Raw genomic sequence first — 18,941 nt, 5'->3', positions numbered from 1 at the left:
TTTATCCAAGTATTTTAAATATTAGCGTAAGGTAAAGTGTGAATATTTTTCCAACTTCGAGACTCAAATGAATATTCTATTCTAGGCACGATAACAACCCTTATATGTGAAACATGCGATGGTTCTACGTGCTATGACAAAGACCGTTGGATTGAAGAAAGTTGTCCTCCTTCTACTCAATTCTGCTATCGTTTTTCTTCAGAAGGACGTGCATACCGTCGTGGATGTGCTGATTATCCATGTGCAACACTTCCAGATGTGGGACCAAATACGGAATGCAGAACTTGCAGTCAGGATAGGTCAGTTTCTACTGAATTGGGAATATCTCGCTATCGAGTTGTTTTTTCCAGATGCAACAATGAACGAGACAGTTTCTTCCATCAGCGAGGAGGAGGCGTTAGTTGGAAAAGTAATTCAAATAGAGGTTATGGTTTAATAACAAATATTTGTTGGTCTTTACTTATGATATTGTTTATGAGTCTATATTGAAATTATTAATAAAACCAATGTGACAGTGTTATTTGCTCCCTCAAGAAGATTTCTTGTCTTTAAGCTTAGGACAGTTAGTTTATGGTATAAACCGCCCCGACACCACGAGTTACAAGTTTATTTCTGACTTATCCTAGTTCCCAAGTTTCAGATAAGTTGTTTCCAATACTCGATTTCAATCAAATTCAGAAAAATTTATACGTATAGATACCGCGCACAACAAAAATGCCAATGAAATCGTATGAATGAATAAAACGTTAACATGATAGCAACCCGAATAAATAAGAACTGGTTGGAAGATAGAAAAGAAAAAGAAAAATAAAATTATAGATAGACAGCGTTCTTTCGATTAGCGAAAAAGTCAATAAGATCTCCTCGTATTTTGGGATTGCAAGTGTAGTAAATGACAATTCGAATGGCTGAAGTGAACATGTATACGAAAGAGACCAAGTCAGAGAAGAATGTGTGAAATGTTGAAGACATCAGAGGATCCTCTTCTGATTTTAGAATTGCATGTCCAGATCTGAAATCATACAAAGTTAAAAAAAATTGATGAATGTTCAGAAACTGTTTACCTTTCTAAAACAGTTAGACTGAGATGGAGAATATTTGAGATAAGATATGAAGTTACGATAGCTGCCATTGTGAAAACAGCACTTCGTACTGCTGGAGACATACTTTTGAGCGGAGGAAATGAGAGACCCATTGCTGAAAAAATTACCATTTTCAATTGCCGATTCCCTTCTTTTTCTTACATGTCGAAGACTTATGAACTGGAGTGATTTGGGTCAAAAGTCTTTCCTCTTGGAAATGAACTTCCGCTGGTTCTTGTTGCTTCTCTTTTTGCACACTATCCGAGCACATTCTTCTCACAATAATCAAATTGAGACCCACTAGCAGAACAAATGGAACAAGAGTTTGAGCAATGGTCATTACTTGGAAATCGAAGAAGTGATATAGTCCACTTTCTTGAGCCCATTCTCTGTAAAACTCAATTAAAATTACATTCTATTCGCATTTTAAATCAAATACCTTGGATTTGTAGTTTTAGTTCTAAAAAAGTCTGGACAATTAGGATAATCATCGACTTTAATTGCAAATGCACTTGGTGATCTCAATAAAATACACATCGCCAGCGAAACTATAACAGTGATATGACGTCCAGTAGATGAGTGAAATGCTTTCAATAAATTGCTTCTGAAATTTAGAAAATTCTATTTTGAAACCACTCAAAAATCAGAAGGGTTACTTGTTCTTAGACGTCCAGAAGAGGCGTTCAAGTGTGGCGAAAATGAGCATATAAGGGATAGCCAGCTGAGTGATTCGAGCCATCACGTAGGCAGGAACGATGTAGACATAATAGAGTTTGAATAAGCTCTGCAAAATGAAGAAAAATTGAAGAGAACCTGCATCAAGCAATCATACTCTAAACTCAGATATTATAAAATAAAACTCACCTCAATTTTCAAGTAGCTGACTAAAGCGTCCACTCCGAACAGAAGAATGTATTCAAAGCAAATTGCAAAATCCAGACATGCTAGTACAGATGGATACAAAGTGGCTGGAGTGTTGGAGATCTGAATAATCGAATATTTGCACTCTTTTCAATAAAAAATTGAAATTGATTGAACTACTTTTAGTGCAATGTACTTGATGGCGCGGAAACGACTTTCGAAAAACGAGGAAGAAGTTTAAAAGAGTTGAAAGCTGTCAAACTGACACGAAGTTCAGAAGGTTTAGGTTTTCGAAATTCTGGGAAACACGCTGATCTCTTGAAACTAAGCATTAGATATCAAAAGTTTAGAAAAAAAACAACTCTGAATGCAGATCATCTTGAAATCTTACCTGTTTGGCTGAAAATACTATCAGCAATAAAATATTTCCCATCGTGCCAAGACAAGCTATAACTGTTGCAATCGTGATTAGGACAAATCGAACAGGTGTATATGTCTCATACTGTAATACGAGAACATTTTAATAAATCTAATTTCAGAATTGAGCTTACGTGAGCGCATAGCAATTCAGCTTCAGCTTTGGCTCGCAGCTCAATGAGCTCGGCAAGTACGGTAAGGTTCATTGGGAATAGTGATCTGAAAATATAACAAATGAATCAAATAATGCACTACTATGAAAACCCAGAGAGTCAATTCAATTCGACAAAAATGGAATGGGAAATGAAAAAAAAATAGAAAAGTGGGAGGGAGTGAGAATTGGATGAAGCTCCGCCCAGGCTCTCTTGTCAATGACGATGAGAGAAAAGAAAGGAAAACCGGGTGCCCTGATGGCAAATCCACCATTTTACGATCTGTTCCGGCCAAAGTTTGACGCAAATTGGAATGTGTACTAGACAGATATATACTAACACACATACATTTCGGACAGATAGGTTAGTCATGAGATTCGAGAAAAAAAGTAATGAGAGGGGTGGCAGTAAATAATTGAAATGCGACTATTTGCAGCTGGCCGCCCAATGAGAATGACGGAGGAGAAAACTGAAAGAGAAAATGAGTGATTTTATTTGGAAATTTTATTTGTGTTGGGTTCGAGGAAATTAGGGATGAGTGGTAGATAGAGAGAGGTGTTTTTTGTTTTGAGTACAATTTGTACAACTTTTTGGGTAGTACTGGATCAGCGACGTTCAATTGAAAACTGAATTGAACCACTCAATAGAAATGTATGAATGTTCGAGGAAAAGTTTCACCGACTACCAGATTGGATGTAACTATCATGGTATTCCAGATAGTCTCTTTTTCCTTGAACAAGACTTGTTTTCTTTTTTCAATTTTCATGAAAGGCGGATATGTCAAAATCCGATAACTGAAATCTGAGAGATGATCAATGATATGTCTCATCAGTTGAAAACAGAAATAATACCGTTACTTCACATGTTATCTACTTTTTGAATGTGCGAATTCTTTAAATAACTTCAGAACACGTGCATGTTTGCAAAAAATTCATGAAATTTTAGTGGGTGGATAGTTCAAGAATACGTGTGTTTTCTTCAAGCTTCTCTACACTTGAAAACAAAAATAAACCTTTCAAAAGTCAGAAGAAGTACTCCCTCTCTTTACTCGGTCCACTACGAGTTGTCAAGAAAAAGTATCTAATTTCAATTAAGAATTCTCTTGATGTGCAGGAGGAAAGTGTCAAAAAGGCACTTTCAAGTTATGTCGTCAGAGTTTTTTAGAATTTGGAAATCAAAAGTTGAACGTGGATCAGTAAAGGTACAAATCTCAAAAAACTGAACATTTGGGAAACATATGAAAAAATAAGAAATGAAGAACATGTTAGACATTTTCAAAGTTATAGAACGGCTGCTTTAAGAATGGCTATCTGGGAAATGTAAGGAGTTGGGAGGAGATAAAAAGGAAAAAAAGAATACGAAGGATTATCATGAGTGGATTTATAACCAGAATCAGTTTATCTCTTTTCTCAAAGTATAACATCTACATACACACAAACTAATTACTATTGTTATCCTTTACCAACGGCTTCCTCTGGATTATAATAATGATGTCGGTTGGTTTTTTTGAGTTTATATGTATGAATTTAAATGTCACGAATCGAAAATCGAACAACTCAGTATTCGAAATAGATTGCTTATCAAATGACTTTAAAAGTTTGCACTAGAAATTCTAAAAAATTGAATACTATTTTTGGAAAACACGAAGAATAAGGAAGAGATCTTCTGTTTTGATCTACACATGATTCGAGTGTGGTGTGATTCTCGTTGGAGCATGAAATACGAGTATCCATTACTTTCATAGGGAAGGATTTTGTTTACATTTTGGAGAGAAATAAGAAAAGTTTCTGCTGTGAATATACCCTCTGGGCAAGTTTTTTGGAACGTTTTCGAGGTTTTAATTTCAATTTTCTGTGTTTACAACGAAAATAAGAAATGATCAAAAGAAAAAAATAACCAGGATGTTTGAGGATGTCTGCAGATTTCAGTTTCGAGAAAGAAACTTGAGAATCGAGCATTCCTCGAGGGGAAAAACAGTCAACTGACCGTTGCAGAACGTATGATATCTGAAGTAGGATTTATTGAACTTTTCTTCTGGTCAAAAGAGTTTTCCGTCGAAATTTGAGACGCCTTGGGCTTGTATTTTCGGAAAAGTTTGTTTCAAATATCATTTCTCGAAGCACAAAGAGTATTCATCAGGAGACAAATCTCACTTTCCAAATCTTATTACAGTTTCGATATAAGACAACGAACAGCTGAACCATTCTAGTCATTCTAGTGTTTCTAGTCATATCAATTTGTTCTAAAATTACAGAATAGAGATCTTGAGGTGCACCAAATTAATGATGTTGTTTCAGAACTAAATGAATACAACAACTAGAAAAACTTTCAGAATGAATCACTCGGCAGACGAGTTAATTAGGTTCACACTATTTTCCGTTCTAGAGACACAGAACTACGAGATTCATGTTTTCATTTGAGATTACGTTCAAAAAAGAGCAAGACCTGATTTTCAGAAAATGAAAACTCAAAGATGCTAATCTCCGAAATCGAACCTTCGCAGTTCAAATGAAGTCACCCATTATCTATCTCTTCAGTTTATCTAAATCGAGTTGCACGTCACTCCTGCTAATTATATATTCACCCTTTTCCAAAATCACTTCCCTTCAATTCATTCGTCCCCTCTGCAGAAAAAGTGTCTACACAACTAAATAAAGTCAATTTGAGTTTCAGCTAGAGGTCGAAGAAGAGAAAAACGGAGGAAAGGAAGAAGAAAAACTCAGTGAGACCGTCTAATTTCCGAGAAAGGTTTCCTGTTTTCAACGGAGAATTGAAAACATTTTGAAGTAGTGAATCTAGATGAACTTGTCCAACACTAATAGAGTAGAAATTTAGGAAAATTTCGTCAAAACTATCGTTTATAGAAAATAAGTTTAATTAATCAAAATGAAGACTTATTCCTGTTTTACAATCTAACTTCCTTCTTTTCTATGTTCTGAGACTCAAGTTCATGCATTTGTGAGCACTATCCTCTTGTCAGAAGATAAACATGTTTTCTGTTTTTACAGTAATCATATCCGCTATTATTTATAGACATTCATATGATTATGATATTTCAGAAAGGACACACGTCATAATCAAGAAAATAGTTACTTTTGAATAAGCGATCATTCAAAAGTAAACGTGTGCTAGACTGAAAATTAGATATCTCTTCAGAAAGTTCTCACCTAGGAGAACGAAGCATGACGCGATAGATCGCAATGGTGATATTTAGGAAGAAATAGAAAAAATTGAATCTATCTGGGACCAATTTTCAAATGATACAAGTTCCAGAGAAGATTCGATAGATATGTCTTTCAGTCAACTATCAGTCGAGAAATGGCATTCTCTAACGTCTAGTGCTTGTTTTCTAACCTTTTGAAGGCTTTAATTTTTGGCTCTCGGCTGAAAAAATGAAATAAAAAAATAAAAAAAACGACCAATCAGATTCAAATGACGCCACTTTTCGAAATATTCATTTAAAGTTGAAGTAACTGTATGATAACGATCGAGATTTCCAAACATGTTTCGAAATTAATCTATATTGTAGCTTTATTGATGTCTCTCGTTGTCTAGATTGGGTACAGATTAGTCATTAATATAATACGATACGTGTTTGTACAAAAAATGAACCAATCCTTGAACAAGACCCAAAATTGGGATCTGCAGTTGCCACAAATCTCAACAATCTTTCGCAATGAACTGGAAAAAAGAAGAGAGCCAACCGGCAATTTGAACGTGAAAAGACAGAAAGAAATGGGTCAGATGCTCCGTGTTGCTCCACCAGAAATTGTACTTTCGAGGAAATTGGGACATTTTATTTTGAGACAATCATTTGATGAGATCAGGCCAAGAGTGAAGAATAAAATACCCCTTCACAGAAGAAAAACCTAGAAACTTCTGTCAAGTGAACTACAAAATCTGGATCAAATGAGCTATTGAAAAACGGATTCTGGAGAGGAGAGGCTGTGTAAAAATAGGCAAAAAGAGCACACATACAAACAGCTCATTCGTTCGAAAAGCTCTCGACTTCGTCTCTGTGAAGGAGAAATGGCGGGAAACTGCCCACATTTCAACCGATTTTTCATTTACCCTTTTGCGTTGCATAAAGAAAAGAGCACTTGTGTAAGCTGTGAATTGGGTTTTGAATCTCATTCTCACAGAAGCTCTGTTAGAAATTCACTGATTTCAGGGAAGTCTGGATTTTTATGAATTCGTTGCCCGAGGGAAAAAATGCGTCAAAATTCGTTCAAAGGGGGATGAATAAGTTCTCGAATTAGTCTAGCAAATTTTCTTCGACTGAATTGTTCCCATGATTTTGACAAAAGTTCAGAGGTAAATATAAGTACATTTATAGTATACTGTAATTTCTGAAGACTCGGAGGAGCTGAAATTTGCAAGAAACTGATATCCCCATCTAAGAAAAAAACAATAACTTCCAAAATAAGTCTCAAGTGTCACCCAAGTATTTTGTCTTACAAAAATAATGGAAGCAAATACTCCAAAGAAGAGAAAAAATAGATTATCATAAGCTCTAGCTCTTCTTAGATGATCTGTATTTTGCTATGAAATCCCGCACAGCTCAGACCATTTTTAGTAAGCTCAGGGTCTCGATTCTGACCATTATTAGAGGCTTCATGAGATGACGGGATTTCTTGACTTATTTACGGAAAATAAAAGATTAAGTTGTTAAGACATTGACCGGAAAATCTCATGTTTCCTTCAATATTGACATTGGAGATTTTTGAGCTTCCGGAGATTTTACGCCTGGTTTTAAAGAAATAAGAATGGACTCTGGTGTGTTTAGAAACAGGTAAAAGCAGATGTTGCTGTTATTGTAAACTGTTACTTGGTACTGGGGCTGGGGAGAAAAAACAAGAATTTGAGTTATGATTTCCTTCAGTTTAGTTTAAGAATACTTGGATCTATGAAATCCCTTATGCGGGAATGTTTAGAACAATCTGATCCTCAGAGACAACTTGCTTCTTGTGAATTTACCAAAAACTGTTTTTAGTTAGAACCAAAACTAATAATTACAGTTTTTCCAAAGTTGAATACACAAAAAAATGTTTCGCTTTACAATAATTCTCTTTGCGATTATCTATTCAGCTTCTAACTTCTCATGTCCTCAATTCAGATTCTATTTTTAATGAGAGTCCGAAAATCTTCTCGGGCCAAAAACTATTGGAGTGGGATGCTGACCCCCGCATAAAAAAGAGCGATGCATTCATGCATATTCAAGAAGACCTAGAAAAAAACAGCGTTCATTAACAGATTCAGACTAGAATAAGGAAAATAAAAGAAGACAAGTCCAGAAAAGAAGAGAAGAATACGTCTACGTGTCGACGGCAAACATTTCGAGAATTTTGAAGAAGAAATTGATACGGAGCGGAAAGAAGAGAAGAGATATAGTGTCCTCCCGAAAAGGTTTCCTTTCAGATTTTTTCGTAAAGCGGAAAATGTGGAGGTCGTGCCGGTCACTTGGAAGGAAGTATGAGATTGGTAAGGGAAGAGAGAGAAAAAACGGAGAATGAAATATCTGATGAGAGGAAAATGAGTGAGAGTCCAAAAGTAGCGGATTGGAACAAAAAACTTTTTGGAATTATGCAAATGGGTAGAGAAGAGTCTGTCTGGGGTGAAATTATTGCATTTAGATCAAACAATAACTGATAATACTGAATATGGCCAGAGTACTTCAAATCCAGTTTGGAACAGATTTACCAAATAATCACTGAATTCTGAAATTGATAACGGATCACATTAAACTACCAATTTGAGAAAATACCGTTTCTATTGCATTCTGTGCTGTTTTATGAGTCTTATATGTACTAATGCTTTCATAGTTTTGTTGAAAAAACAAGTTCATTTTCAGTCCTTGAGTTTGTTCCTTATTTTGAAACCACGTGTCTCAAACACCCTAATTTTAAAATACATCTGAAAACCCACTTCTCGGAAAAGCAAGTGTTTTTTTCGCTAACAAAACAAAAAAACCACTTTGTGACCGGCGAGTCATAAACCATTTTAGTCGTTTTCTCATTCCTGAAATGTTTATGAACGTGGAATAGTGGAGGATTAAAATGCAGCCGTTTGTTTTTACTCCTTTCAGAAGGAGAAGACAAAAAACGAAAATTGGGTTTCTTGAAATTTCAGAGAAATTGTAAAAGGTTCCTGTTGACCGAACTACTTCCAAAGTTCGAGGAAAAATGATTGGGAAGGAAGCAATAAAAATATGAAATTGGAGACGTTTTCGGTTCTTCCACTCGCTTTTATTACTTATTTTGGAATATTTCCGGAAAAACGACAACGGAGGATTTCTTAATTGAGCTAGACATCAATACGGTAGCAAGAACATTTTACTCTTCGAACTTCTAAAAAAGAAACAGCATTTCCAGAGAATTCAGTGAGAACGTTTCAAATATGTGACCCCGTGGATCAAAAATCTGTCATTAAATTGCACTTGAAAAGAGAGAAATCAAACGAAAATTGTTGTTGTAAGAGGTGGAATGCAATAGTGGAAACAGAGGGAAGATTAATGGATTTTTGAAAGAAATTGAAGAACAAAGCGTTGAGAAAATAAGAAATAGAGAAACCGGATGTGAAAAGTCAAGTTGAAAGAAATGACTCTATGAAGTTATGCTTTTTTGATTCAAATCATTTTATATTCGAGAGTTTTGAATGAAGATATTGAAATGTTTGCGTGTTTACTAGGAAGGAAGTTAATTTTTAACAGAAGACGTGACTTTTGATTTCCTGGTTTTTGTATTGGATGTGCCAGTTATTAAAAAGCATCAAAGTGTAACATAATTTCAGATCTTTCAAGAGCATGAACATTTTCGTTCAAAATGAAGTCGAATCTGGAAAAAAACCTTCAAATTTTATAGACGTAATCTAACGTTATCTTCTGTTCATAATTTACGCGGGTGACATTTCAAACAATTTCAAATTTATTTTGAGTGCTGATAAAAATCTTTTTCATCCTAAAGGGCACACCGACTAAAATTGAATCAAAAACTATAAATCCTTTCAATATTGGTTATCAAGTTAGATAAAAATCTATTTTAACATAAAGGGCAAGCCGGCGGAAATAAGAAATAAGAAATTGAAAAACGACAAAATAACCAAAAGAAAGAATAAATAAAACTGGTACCTCTGAATTCGGGGAACAGAAAAACCGTTGTTTTGTAGAAATCAACTCCGATATTACTGTTTTTTAATATTCTGGATAACAAAGCATTGATCAGGAATCTATCAAAAAATGACATCAGATACAAACCAAAAACTATGAATTTTTAAATATGATTTTCTTTCTTTTTATTTTCGAGGTGGGTACCTTGGTTGGACTTCCCGTCTAAGTAGTGAGAGGGTGCATTAATATGATTAGCTGCTCCTCTCCGGGGAGCTCTTCCGCGAACCGCTTCTCTCTTTTCTTTTTTCATTTTCTTCTATTGTTTTTGTGTGAGAAAAAAGGAAAAAGCTGTCTTCGGTAATTCTCGCGCCACCAAGTTTTCGGATACTCTCTGAAAGCATTGAGAGACCTAAATCATTGATGCGAGATAGAAAGAAGTGCAATAAGATTATTTGGTGACGAAGTGAAGAGAAGTCTTCAGAGATTTCAGAGAATAAGAACACCCTCAGGGAAAAGAAACAATGGAAGAATGAAAATAATAACGAAAATCAAAAGATAAATCATCAAAGAATCTAAAATGCATTAACCACAAAGGACCAACTGTACCTTGAACAAAATTGTTCTACTTTCAGCAACGACGATTTACAATAAAAACGTGAAGAACTACCTAAAATTTTTGAAATAATTGTCAGCCGGTCCGAATCGGTCTGTTTCAAACTGGTCTACAAGTCAAGAAATCTCTAGATTTGTCTGAAAACTAATAGGACACTGATCCAAAAAGTTCACTGTGACACCCCAAAGTTTCACCGACCCCTCAACAGTTACGTGACCTTACAGCTTATCGTAAATCATTTAAAAAAATTTTAAACCCTTCGAAGAAGAAGTTTATTTTGATTGCACGTACATCATGAAAGTAAAATTCCGTACTGTTCTGCTGGTTTTTCTGTTCATCAAGCTATGCATTCTCTTCACAGGTTTCTCTTTTTTATTCTACAGGTTTTCAGCCAATTGTTGATTTTTCAGTACTCCAAGAAAGCATAGAATCGCTGAGTTCCAATGATCATCCTCTACTTTTCGGAACAAACGACATCTATCTTTTCGACATGATGCTCGCTGCAATTTCTGGATTATCGATGCTCTTGTCTGCTCTTTATATAATTCTGTTTGCTATTGGACACACAAGAATTCGAAAGCCATATGTCGTTGTTGCATTTGTTATCAACTTGATGTTTGTGGTTCCTTTCTTTTTGTCAGGTCAGTCTAAAAAGTTTATTCAAGTTTATTACTCGACGTTCAGGTGTCTATTTGGTATTTCAAGATGATCATGATCTGAAACTGACTTCAAAAGTTACAAAAAGTTTTGAATCTGTTTTTGATTTTGCCGAGACGTACAATCTGAATGCCTCACAACAAACGGCCTCTACAAAACCTCCACCCAATAAAGGAGTCAAAAATCAATCTAGTCCAAATAATACCGTGTCGGGCCCGAAACTTCCAATAGTCAATCCAGATCTGGTGAGTTGAATTGGATCATACAATTTAAGAGACACTTTCTCTAGTGATCAATCAAAAGCCAACAGCCCATAGAACACATCGGCCAAACGCGATTAGCCCATTTGGTTTTTTGATATTATGGGTCCATATGATGACCTTATGAAAAAACCGTACAGCTTTTTAGGCTCCGCCCCCTTTGACATATAGAAAAAAATCGGGGGAGTGAAAAAATTAATTTTTTCCCTTCAACTGATATCTGAAAAAAAAGTTCAGAAATGAGTTTTAGGCATGTTTTTGAACATTTTTTGTGTTGACAAATTTTGAAAAATCTTTTGGCATCAATCAGAAAAAAAGGATTTTTAGAAAAAATGAACAGTTTTTTGCATACCCCCAACATTTTTTTCATTAGGTTAAAAAAGTTTTTTATTGCAGTTTGATTGTCTTTAGACCATCCAACTTTGTGCCAATTTTTATCCCAAAATTCCGCGACCTTTTTTTTCTATAAGCAAAAATGTGTGTTTTTTCACGAAATTTTCACGTACCCCCCTCCATGGTGAAAAAAGTGAAAGTCTCAAAATTTCAAGAAACTTTGTATATGAGTTCACCTAACAATAATTGATATGTTCACAAAGTATAAAAACATATAATTTTTTTTTTAAGTTATGAGACCTCAAAAACGCATTATCACTATTTTCAGATGGATCTGTAAAAATCAGATATTTTTCAAACTTTCATCAATTTATTACTTCCAATATTATTTGATTTTGCATTTTACATAGGTTTTCATTAATTTTCTGAGAAAGAAAATTACCAGTCACGTTTTTCTCTGCTCGATGATTTTTGAACTTTTTAATATTTCTGTATCCTTTCTACGGGAACTTTTTCTGGGCAGTGAAATGGTTTAAATTCAAGACTCCACATTATTGCAAAATGACATTACTATTAAAAATTACATAGCAATGATATAAGCATACAATTCAATAGTTTACAGTCGGTGATTAATGTGAAAAAGTGTTGCAATGTCATTATGCTTCCTTGTTTTGCAACGTAGTTTTCTGATGTTTTTAGACTATATTTTTATTTTTGTCACTAGTATATTTTAGTTCTGAACTTTTTTAAAAGTGTATTTAGACTTTGGCACTCCAGGCATCTCCACATTGATAGGATACAGAAATATCAAAAAGTTCAAAAATCACCAAGCAGAGAAAAACGTGACTGGTAATTTTCTTTCTCAGAAAATTGATGAAAACTTATGAAAAATGCAAAATCAAATAATATTCCAACAAATAAATTGATGAAAATTTGAAAAATATCTGATTTTTACAGATCCATCTGAAAATAGTGATATTGCGTTTTTGAGGTCTCATAACTTTAGAAAAAAAACATTATATGTTTTTATACTTTGTGAACATATCAATTATTGTTAGGTGAACTCATATACAAAGTTTCTTGAAATTTTGAGACTTTCACTTTTTTCACCATGGAGGGGGGTACGTGAAAATTTCGTGAAAAAACACACATTTTTGCTTATAGAAAAAAAAGGTCGCGGAATTTTGGGATAAAAATCGGCACAAAGTTGGACGGTCTAAAGACAATCAAACTGCAATAAAAAACTTTTTTAACCTAATGAAAAAAATGTTGGGGGTATGCAAAAAACTGTTCATTTTTTTCAAAAATCCTTTTTTCTGATTGATGCCAAAAGATTTTTCAAAAATTGTCAACACAAAAAATGTTCAAAAACATGCCTAAAACTCATTTCTGAACTTTTTTTTCAGATATCAGTTGAAGGGAAAAAATTAATTTTTTCACTCCCCCGATTTTTTTCTATATGTCAAAGGGGGCGGAGCCTAAAAAGCTGTACGGTTTTTTCATAAGGTCATCATATGGACCCATAATATCAAAAAACCAAATGGGCTAATCGCGTTTGGCCGATGTGTTCTATGGGCAGTTCGAGAAATACTGACATTGTCTCTTAATAGAACCATATAATTTTTTAGATGAAGCATTTTGATGTCGTCGATCATATTCAGAGAAGATATTGCTGTTGTGGATTGAATGGAGGAATTGATTACGGTTTTGATAATGTAAACTTCTAGATCTTAAGTTCATTTTTTAAGCATTTAATTTTATAGGAAACCACCGCTTCCACTGAGACAATTCCATTCACATCTAAACTTGATATTCGATGTCCTCACAACTCCCTTTTCAAAAATTCAACTTGTGGAGATACTCATAACAAAGGATGCGAGAATCGTTTGAAGCAGGTGTATCCTACTAGAATTCTGATATATTCTTGCATTGGGACAGCCTTTTCTGTCATCTTCGCTCTTGTTTCTCCTCTTATCTATTCGCAATTTGAGGTGAGATCTTCTGCTCTTTAGTTCAAATTAACTTTGTTACAGTTGGATAGAAGACGTGCTCGTGCCAAATACATTCGTGACTGGAGACACTCGATTGAGACTTTTGTGGCCGATCAGCGACTGTGGGCACTCAGAAAAACGAAGAAATCTTCAGACACCAGTAGTAAGAAAAAGCAGAGTCCTGTCTCTCCAGCGGTTGTAAGTTATGATTATCAACTAATGAAAACGTAACAAGTTTTCAGTCATCCATCAAAACAAAAAGCTCAAAATCAAAGGAATCGGTGAAGAAATAAAGGAAACGTGATAAGAACTTAAAATATTTTCTTCACTTGATTACTAGACTAAAATGCTTCATTTTTCGGAATGAATATCGGTGAAAAAATTGAAATAGCTGTTCATCAGATAGCTTGTAGACAAAGAATTAACAGAATCCACAAGTCTTTGGGCACTGGTCTTTCATCAAACTCAAGTAGATAGAGTTGGTGCACAAGTATGCCTTGGATGCACATTCAGAAACTCCGGTCGATGGGTTGACTTTGTCGACACAGCCTGAAAAGTAGCCTCATTGGTATCTTAAAATAAACATATTCTTGAAATAACTCACTTGAAGAAGATCCTCCATTGTTGCTGCTGTTGTTGTTGTTGCTTCCTCCACTGCACCGGTTACAGGTCTTTGGACATTGCTGAAAATCAATTCTTCAGTTGATATCCTAATATTTATTTTGTTTACCTCAGTCATCAAGGCGTAATAGGTGGAATCATTACAGAGATATGCGCTTTTGGGGCAATCCGAAACTCCAGTGGATGGGTTGACCTTATCGGAGCAAGCTGAAAGAATTTAATTATGAAATTTGCAAGATAGACAAAATAACTTACTAGTGGTACTGGCAGCGGTTGTGGTTGTAGTTGAGACTTGAATATCGGCATACTCGCAGCATGTCGAGTTAGTCAAGCAGGCCATTCCTTCTGGACACATGTAGATGTCAATTGTGTTGACAGTCATTTTGAGACATGCTGGAAAAAAGTACTTCCAATTTCAAGATATACAAGAGGTACATACGTCCTTGACTGTTGCCACAGGTTTGGGCTGAAGTGGCAACAAACAAAGCGGAAACCAGGATGATGAACAGCATTTTTTGTTACCTGAAAATGTTGAAATTGACGCTTTTTTGAAATGATGATCACCGAACAGGTTATAACTGAAAACTCAAACCTACTTATATTCTCATTGATCCTTCTTCATTATATAGTTTTCAAAAGTTTTGCCGCGGAATGCGATCTCAATTATTCCCTGCTGATCAAATACAGCAAGCGGATTTGCATTCTTTTAGCTCTATATTTTCCTGAAATAAAACAATTCAGTTTGTGTGGGTTTCGAAAATTATTGAATAATTCATGCGATTTTTTTAGATGCAGATCATGATCCACGTTGCAGATTGTTTGACTGTGTGTTGTCGAAATGGTTAGAGATCTGAACAAGAAAGATTCAAATGAAATTGATAGACGAACTTTCAAAAGAAATTGATAGACGAAGTTCCCTCTCGTTGTTTGTTATGAGGTAAAGCCACGAATGAGAATTCTCAAAAGTATCTTCATAAGGAAACTACAGCATGAAAAACGTTTCCTTCGATGATTTCATTCTCCGATTCATTTTTAACTTTTTCCAGAATTAGAATTTCTGGAGATTTGCATCATTTTCCTCGACACTAAACACATCTAGTCACAAAACTAAGTCTACGTATTTTTGTCAGTCTTGCGTATTGCGAAACATTAGATGTTTGTCTTCTCGGTCTCTCGTATATAAACAAAATATTTATCAGTCAATCGACCAATAAGTTTCACTCCTTTCCATGTTGTCATTTTTTCTTTTCAAATTATTCAGAGCGCTGAAATTTTTAAGATTTCTAGCGAGAATGGTGTGCTGTTGTCCGGTGACTACTGCTCTCGTCGTTGGAGTAGTCGGATATTTCATCTACAAAAAGATTTTCAAAGTCCCCACAATTAGACCAAAACCAGAGGCCTACAAGAAGGATTATAAAAAAGATGTTGTCTATTTGTATCAATTCAAGAGAACAAGAAAGTGTCCAAATCTCTCACCGTTCTGTATGAAGGTTGAAGTGTTCTGCAGAGCGTACAAGATTCCATATGAGGTATGCATCATTCCACAAATAATTTTTTGAGTTACACTTAATTACTCAACTGAAAAAGTATGAAAATGATTCAGGTTTGTGATGAGAAGCGTCGTTGGTCTAGAAACGGATCACTCCCATTCATTGAGCTCAACGGAGAACATATTGCTGACACCGATCTCATAGAAACTCGCCTTCGCAAACATTTCAATGTTCCAGTTAGTTGATTTTTTCGAAACGTGCAAAGTAATTATCTTGTTTTTAGTCCCTGCCTGCCCTTCAAGAAGCCCAATCAGTTGCCATCACCAGACTCGCTGATAACCATCTTTTCAAGTAAGCTGTCATTCCACTTCGCTCCAAAACATTAATTTTTCAGTCTTCTCATCCGTTACAAGATCCAGGGAGATGAATTCTATATGGTTCTTGTCAAACTGATCAAAATTCCAAACTTCCTTGTCCCAGTGGTGTTACCACTTATCCGTGGAGTGTTTGGAAGAAAGGTCTATAAGAAATCAACAATGGCAATCGGAAACTTCGAACAAGAGGAGATGGATGAAATTCTACACAGAGATCTTCAGACTATTCAAGATTACTTGGGAGATCAGAAGTTCTTATTCGGAGACAAAGTTACAGCCGTGCGTTTATTTTCCTTTTCGGAATTATCTAAAAAAAACTCATTTTCAGGCAGATGCAGCTGTATTCGGTCAGATCGCTTCCGTGATCTATCCATTCCGTTGTAAAATCAATAACGTCCTCGAGAAAGATTTCCCTAAAGTTCTGGAGTATTGCGAGCGAATCCGCCAGGAGATCTACCCAGATGATTTCACTATCTAATAACTTATTCATTTCTGATTTGAATAAATATTGTTTACAATTTATTTCCCTTTTGATACGATATGCCAAATGGAAACTGATAAAAAAGGAAAATATCAAAGTGAAAACATTGAGTTTTCGACAGTACGGGAAAAGTCAAACATCAAAGTTTCATCAAGAGAGTACACCACTGATAAACACAGAAAATTGATGGAATAGAGAAAAAAGGAGATCAAGAAATCAGACTTATTTCTTTAGTTTTTTTTGACAATCCCGAACTTAAATACTCATGTGCTTCGACAGAATGACATCTATTCATAAAAATACAAACAAAAAGTATTTCGGCCCTTTTTTATTAACATAGTTCTATCACATACATCACTACTTAGTTTGAAAACGTTTTTTGAAAACCCGAACTATCAATAAAACTTCGAGACAGTCGAACACATCACAAACTCCGCTAGAAAACACAAAAGTTGTGTTGAGAGTTTTTTCTATAATCCTTCTATTTCTATCTAACAGTTTTTGTGAACTACTCTTTTCATGGAAAAATAAGAATTATTAGCTCGAGTGATTATAAATAGGATTCTTGCATCCACATCCTCAATGTCCACCGCTCCAAATGTTACATATTCGAGAAAAATCTTTTTCTTCTAGGTCACTCTCTACAGCATTCGGACACAAACGCACACAATGTTGTCTCCATCTCTATCACCTCTCGAACACACATGTTCACTGGCTAGACTCTACCCCCGTCACTGCAAAATAGCAGTATAAATAGCCTGGCTTGTGCGCTCAAACAATATTAATGAATTTTTGTTTTGAGAGTTTTGGCAGAAAAAAGTTAGGAAATCAATTACAACGTGTTTGAAGAAAAGATTTGATGAATTTTTCTATTTGTTTTGTGCTTCAGCAAAATAAATTCTAGACTTACAATTTTCTTCTTTTCCGAATCTTTCGATTATTCCTCAGAATATTTTTCTCAAATTGCTGAAAGTGATCAAAAGACTCATTACTTATTTGGGCAGATACTGTTTTATCATTATTTGATCAATGTTCAACAATGTCTAAATTCCGTTAAAGAGCTGTAAAAATGAATTATTTGATTTCCAGCCAAGTGTTTAATATAATTTTCCGTTTAACTCAATAACCATGTTCTCATGTTTTCTCCCTCGGCAGATTCGTTCACCTCATTCATCTGAAATTTCAGAATGGTGTGCTGTTGTCCTGTTACAATCGCATTGGTGGTTGGAGCAATCGCTTTCTTCCTCTACAAGAAGTTCTTCACACCACCTGCAATTGCGTCGAAACCAGCTGTATGTTTAAGAATTCTAAACTCTAAAAAATCCTAATTTTATATTTTTAGATTAACAAGACTGATTACAAGAAAGATACTGTATATCTCTACCAATTCAAAAGACTCAGAAACTGTCCGAATCTCTCTCCTTTCTGTATGAAGCTCGAAGTTCTTTGCAGAGTTTACAACATTCCATACGAGGTTAATTAAAATAATTTTTCATGTTTGTTTTATTCGGAGCGTTTCAGATTGTTGAAACCTCAATGGGTCGTTCAAGAAACGGAACTCTTCCATTCATCGAGCTCAACGGAGAACACATCGCTGATTCTGATTTGATTGAGATTCGTCTGAGACAACATTTCAAGATTCCAGTGAGTGAGAATTTCATGAAACGTATATCAAGATGAACTTATTTCAGTCTCTCCCAACTGAACAAGAAGCTCAATCCGTTGCTTTGAGCAGAATGGCTGATAACCATCTCTTCTAGTGAGTCACTTATTTTCTGTATAGGTTCAGAACACAGCTTTTCAGCATTCTTATCCGTTACAAGTCTTCTGTCGATGCATTCTACGAGACTATCATTGGTCTTCTCAACATGCCAAGTGCTCTTGCCTCTCTTCTCGTTCCACTTGTTAGGGCAGTTTTCGGAAGAAAGTTGTATAGCCGTTCTACTGCAGCAATTGGAGATTTCGAACCACAGGAACTTGATGAACTCCTTCACAGAGACCTCAAAGTTATTCAGGATTCTATTAAGGGGAAATTCCTGTTCGGAGACAAAATCACGCCGGTTCGTTTTCAAAAATTCGAGTTCGTCTCACTGATAGCTCACATTTTCAGGTTGACGCTACTGTATTCGGACAACTTGCTTCAGTCTACTATCCATTCCGCAACCATATCTGTGATGTCCTTGAAAAAGACTTCCCGAAGGTTCTCGAGTACTGTGAACGTATCAGAAAGGAAGTGTATGCAAACGACTTCACCATCTAAATCCCTTACATTCCCCTTCTTTTCAATTTTCTAGTCTCGTGTTTGCCATTCAGTAAAATATGTTTTCTTCAATTTTCAATTATTTTAATAATCCGATCTTTCAAAAAACATTATGTGTATTCATCCTTAAGTCAAAAAAAGACAGAGAACATGTCAAAAAGTACCCGAATACTCTGAATGTGGTTCACATGAAACTGATAAACCAAAAAATCTACCAGAAATCGGTAACACTTCGGAAATTCCA

General features: G+C 35.2%; 6 protein-coding genes across 6 annotated transcripts; 4 read left to right on the top strand and 2 right to left on the bottom strand.

Annotated features, from left to right (window-relative positions):
* Positions 1-118: 118 nt before the first annotated feature.
* Positions 119-436, top strand: GCK72_018301 (uncharacterized protein; the record flags this gene model as incomplete). Its single annotated transcript, XM_003114255.2, has 2 exons — positions 119-299; positions 351-436. 2 exons carry the CDS (start codon positions 119-121, stop codon positions 434-436), a joined length of 267 nt encoding a protein of 88 aa, XP_003114303.2.
* Positions 437-813: 377 nt separating this feature from the next.
* GCK72_018300 (uncharacterized protein) lies at positions 814-2,566 on the bottom strand (the record flags this gene model as incomplete). Its single annotated transcript, XM_003114014.2, has 8 exons — positions 814-1,012; positions 1,065-1,197; positions 1,245-1,471; positions 1,522-1,686; positions 1,739-1,866; positions 1,947-2,066; positions 2,335-2,445; positions 2,495-2,566. The coding sequence occupies 8 exons, from the start codon at positions 2,564-2,566 to the stop codon at positions 814-816; spliced, it is 1,155 nt and encodes a 384-aa protein (XP_003114062.1).
* Positions 2,567-10,524: 7,958 nt separating this feature from the next.
* On the top strand, positions 10,525-13,702 carry GCK72_018299 (uncharacterized protein; the record flags this gene model as incomplete). The annotated part of the gene is made up of 6 exons (XM_053732481.1): positions 10,525-10,591; positions 10,641-10,871; positions 10,915-11,132; positions 13,109-13,195; positions 13,244-13,471; positions 13,514-13,702. The coding sequence occupies 6 exons, from the start codon at positions 10,525-10,527 to the stop codon at positions 13,700-13,702; spliced, it is 1,020 nt and encodes a 339-aa protein (XP_053581394.1).
* A 190-nt stretch (positions 13,703-13,892) lies between these two features.
* Positions 13,893-14,604, bottom strand: GCK72_018298 (uncharacterized protein; the record flags this gene model as incomplete). Its single annotated transcript, XM_003114077.2, has 5 exons — positions 13,893-14,020; positions 14,076-14,154; positions 14,202-14,299; positions 14,348-14,485; positions 14,532-14,604. The coding sequence occupies 5 exons, from the start codon at positions 14,602-14,604 to the stop codon at positions 13,893-13,895; spliced, it is 516 nt and encodes a 171-aa protein (XP_003114125.2).
* A 780-nt stretch (positions 14,605-15,384) lies between these two features.
* Positions 15,385-16,434, top strand: GCK72_018297 (uncharacterized protein; the record flags this gene model as incomplete). Its single annotated transcript, XM_003114105.2, has 5 exons — positions 15,385-15,621; positions 15,696-15,818; positions 15,866-15,933; positions 15,977-16,235; positions 16,285-16,434. The coding sequence occupies 5 exons, from the start codon at positions 15,385-15,387 to the stop codon at positions 16,432-16,434; spliced, it is 837 nt and encodes a 278-aa protein (XP_003114153.2).
* Positions 16,435-17,624: 1,190 nt separating this feature from the next.
* On the top strand, positions 17,625-18,697 carry GCK72_018296 (uncharacterized protein; the record flags this gene model as incomplete). Its single annotated transcript, XM_003114521.2, has 6 exons — positions 17,625-17,729; positions 17,780-17,911; positions 17,959-18,081; positions 18,129-18,196; positions 18,242-18,497; positions 18,548-18,697. The coding sequence occupies 6 exons, from the start codon at positions 17,625-17,627 to the stop codon at positions 18,695-18,697; spliced, it is 834 nt and encodes a 277-aa protein (XP_003114569.2).
* Positions 18,698-18,941: the final 244 nt, after the last annotated feature.

This window comes from Caenorhabditis remanei, chromosome V (assembly GCF_010183535.1).
Source record: "Caenorhabditis remanei strain PX506 chromosome V, whole genome shotgun sequence".
NCBI lineage: Eukaryota > Metazoa > Nematoda > Chromadorea > Rhabditida > Rhabditidae > Caenorhabditis > Caenorhabditis remanei.
The sequence above is the reverse complement of the archived record's forward strand: the minus strand, read 5'-3'. Positions and strand labels throughout refer to the sequence as shown.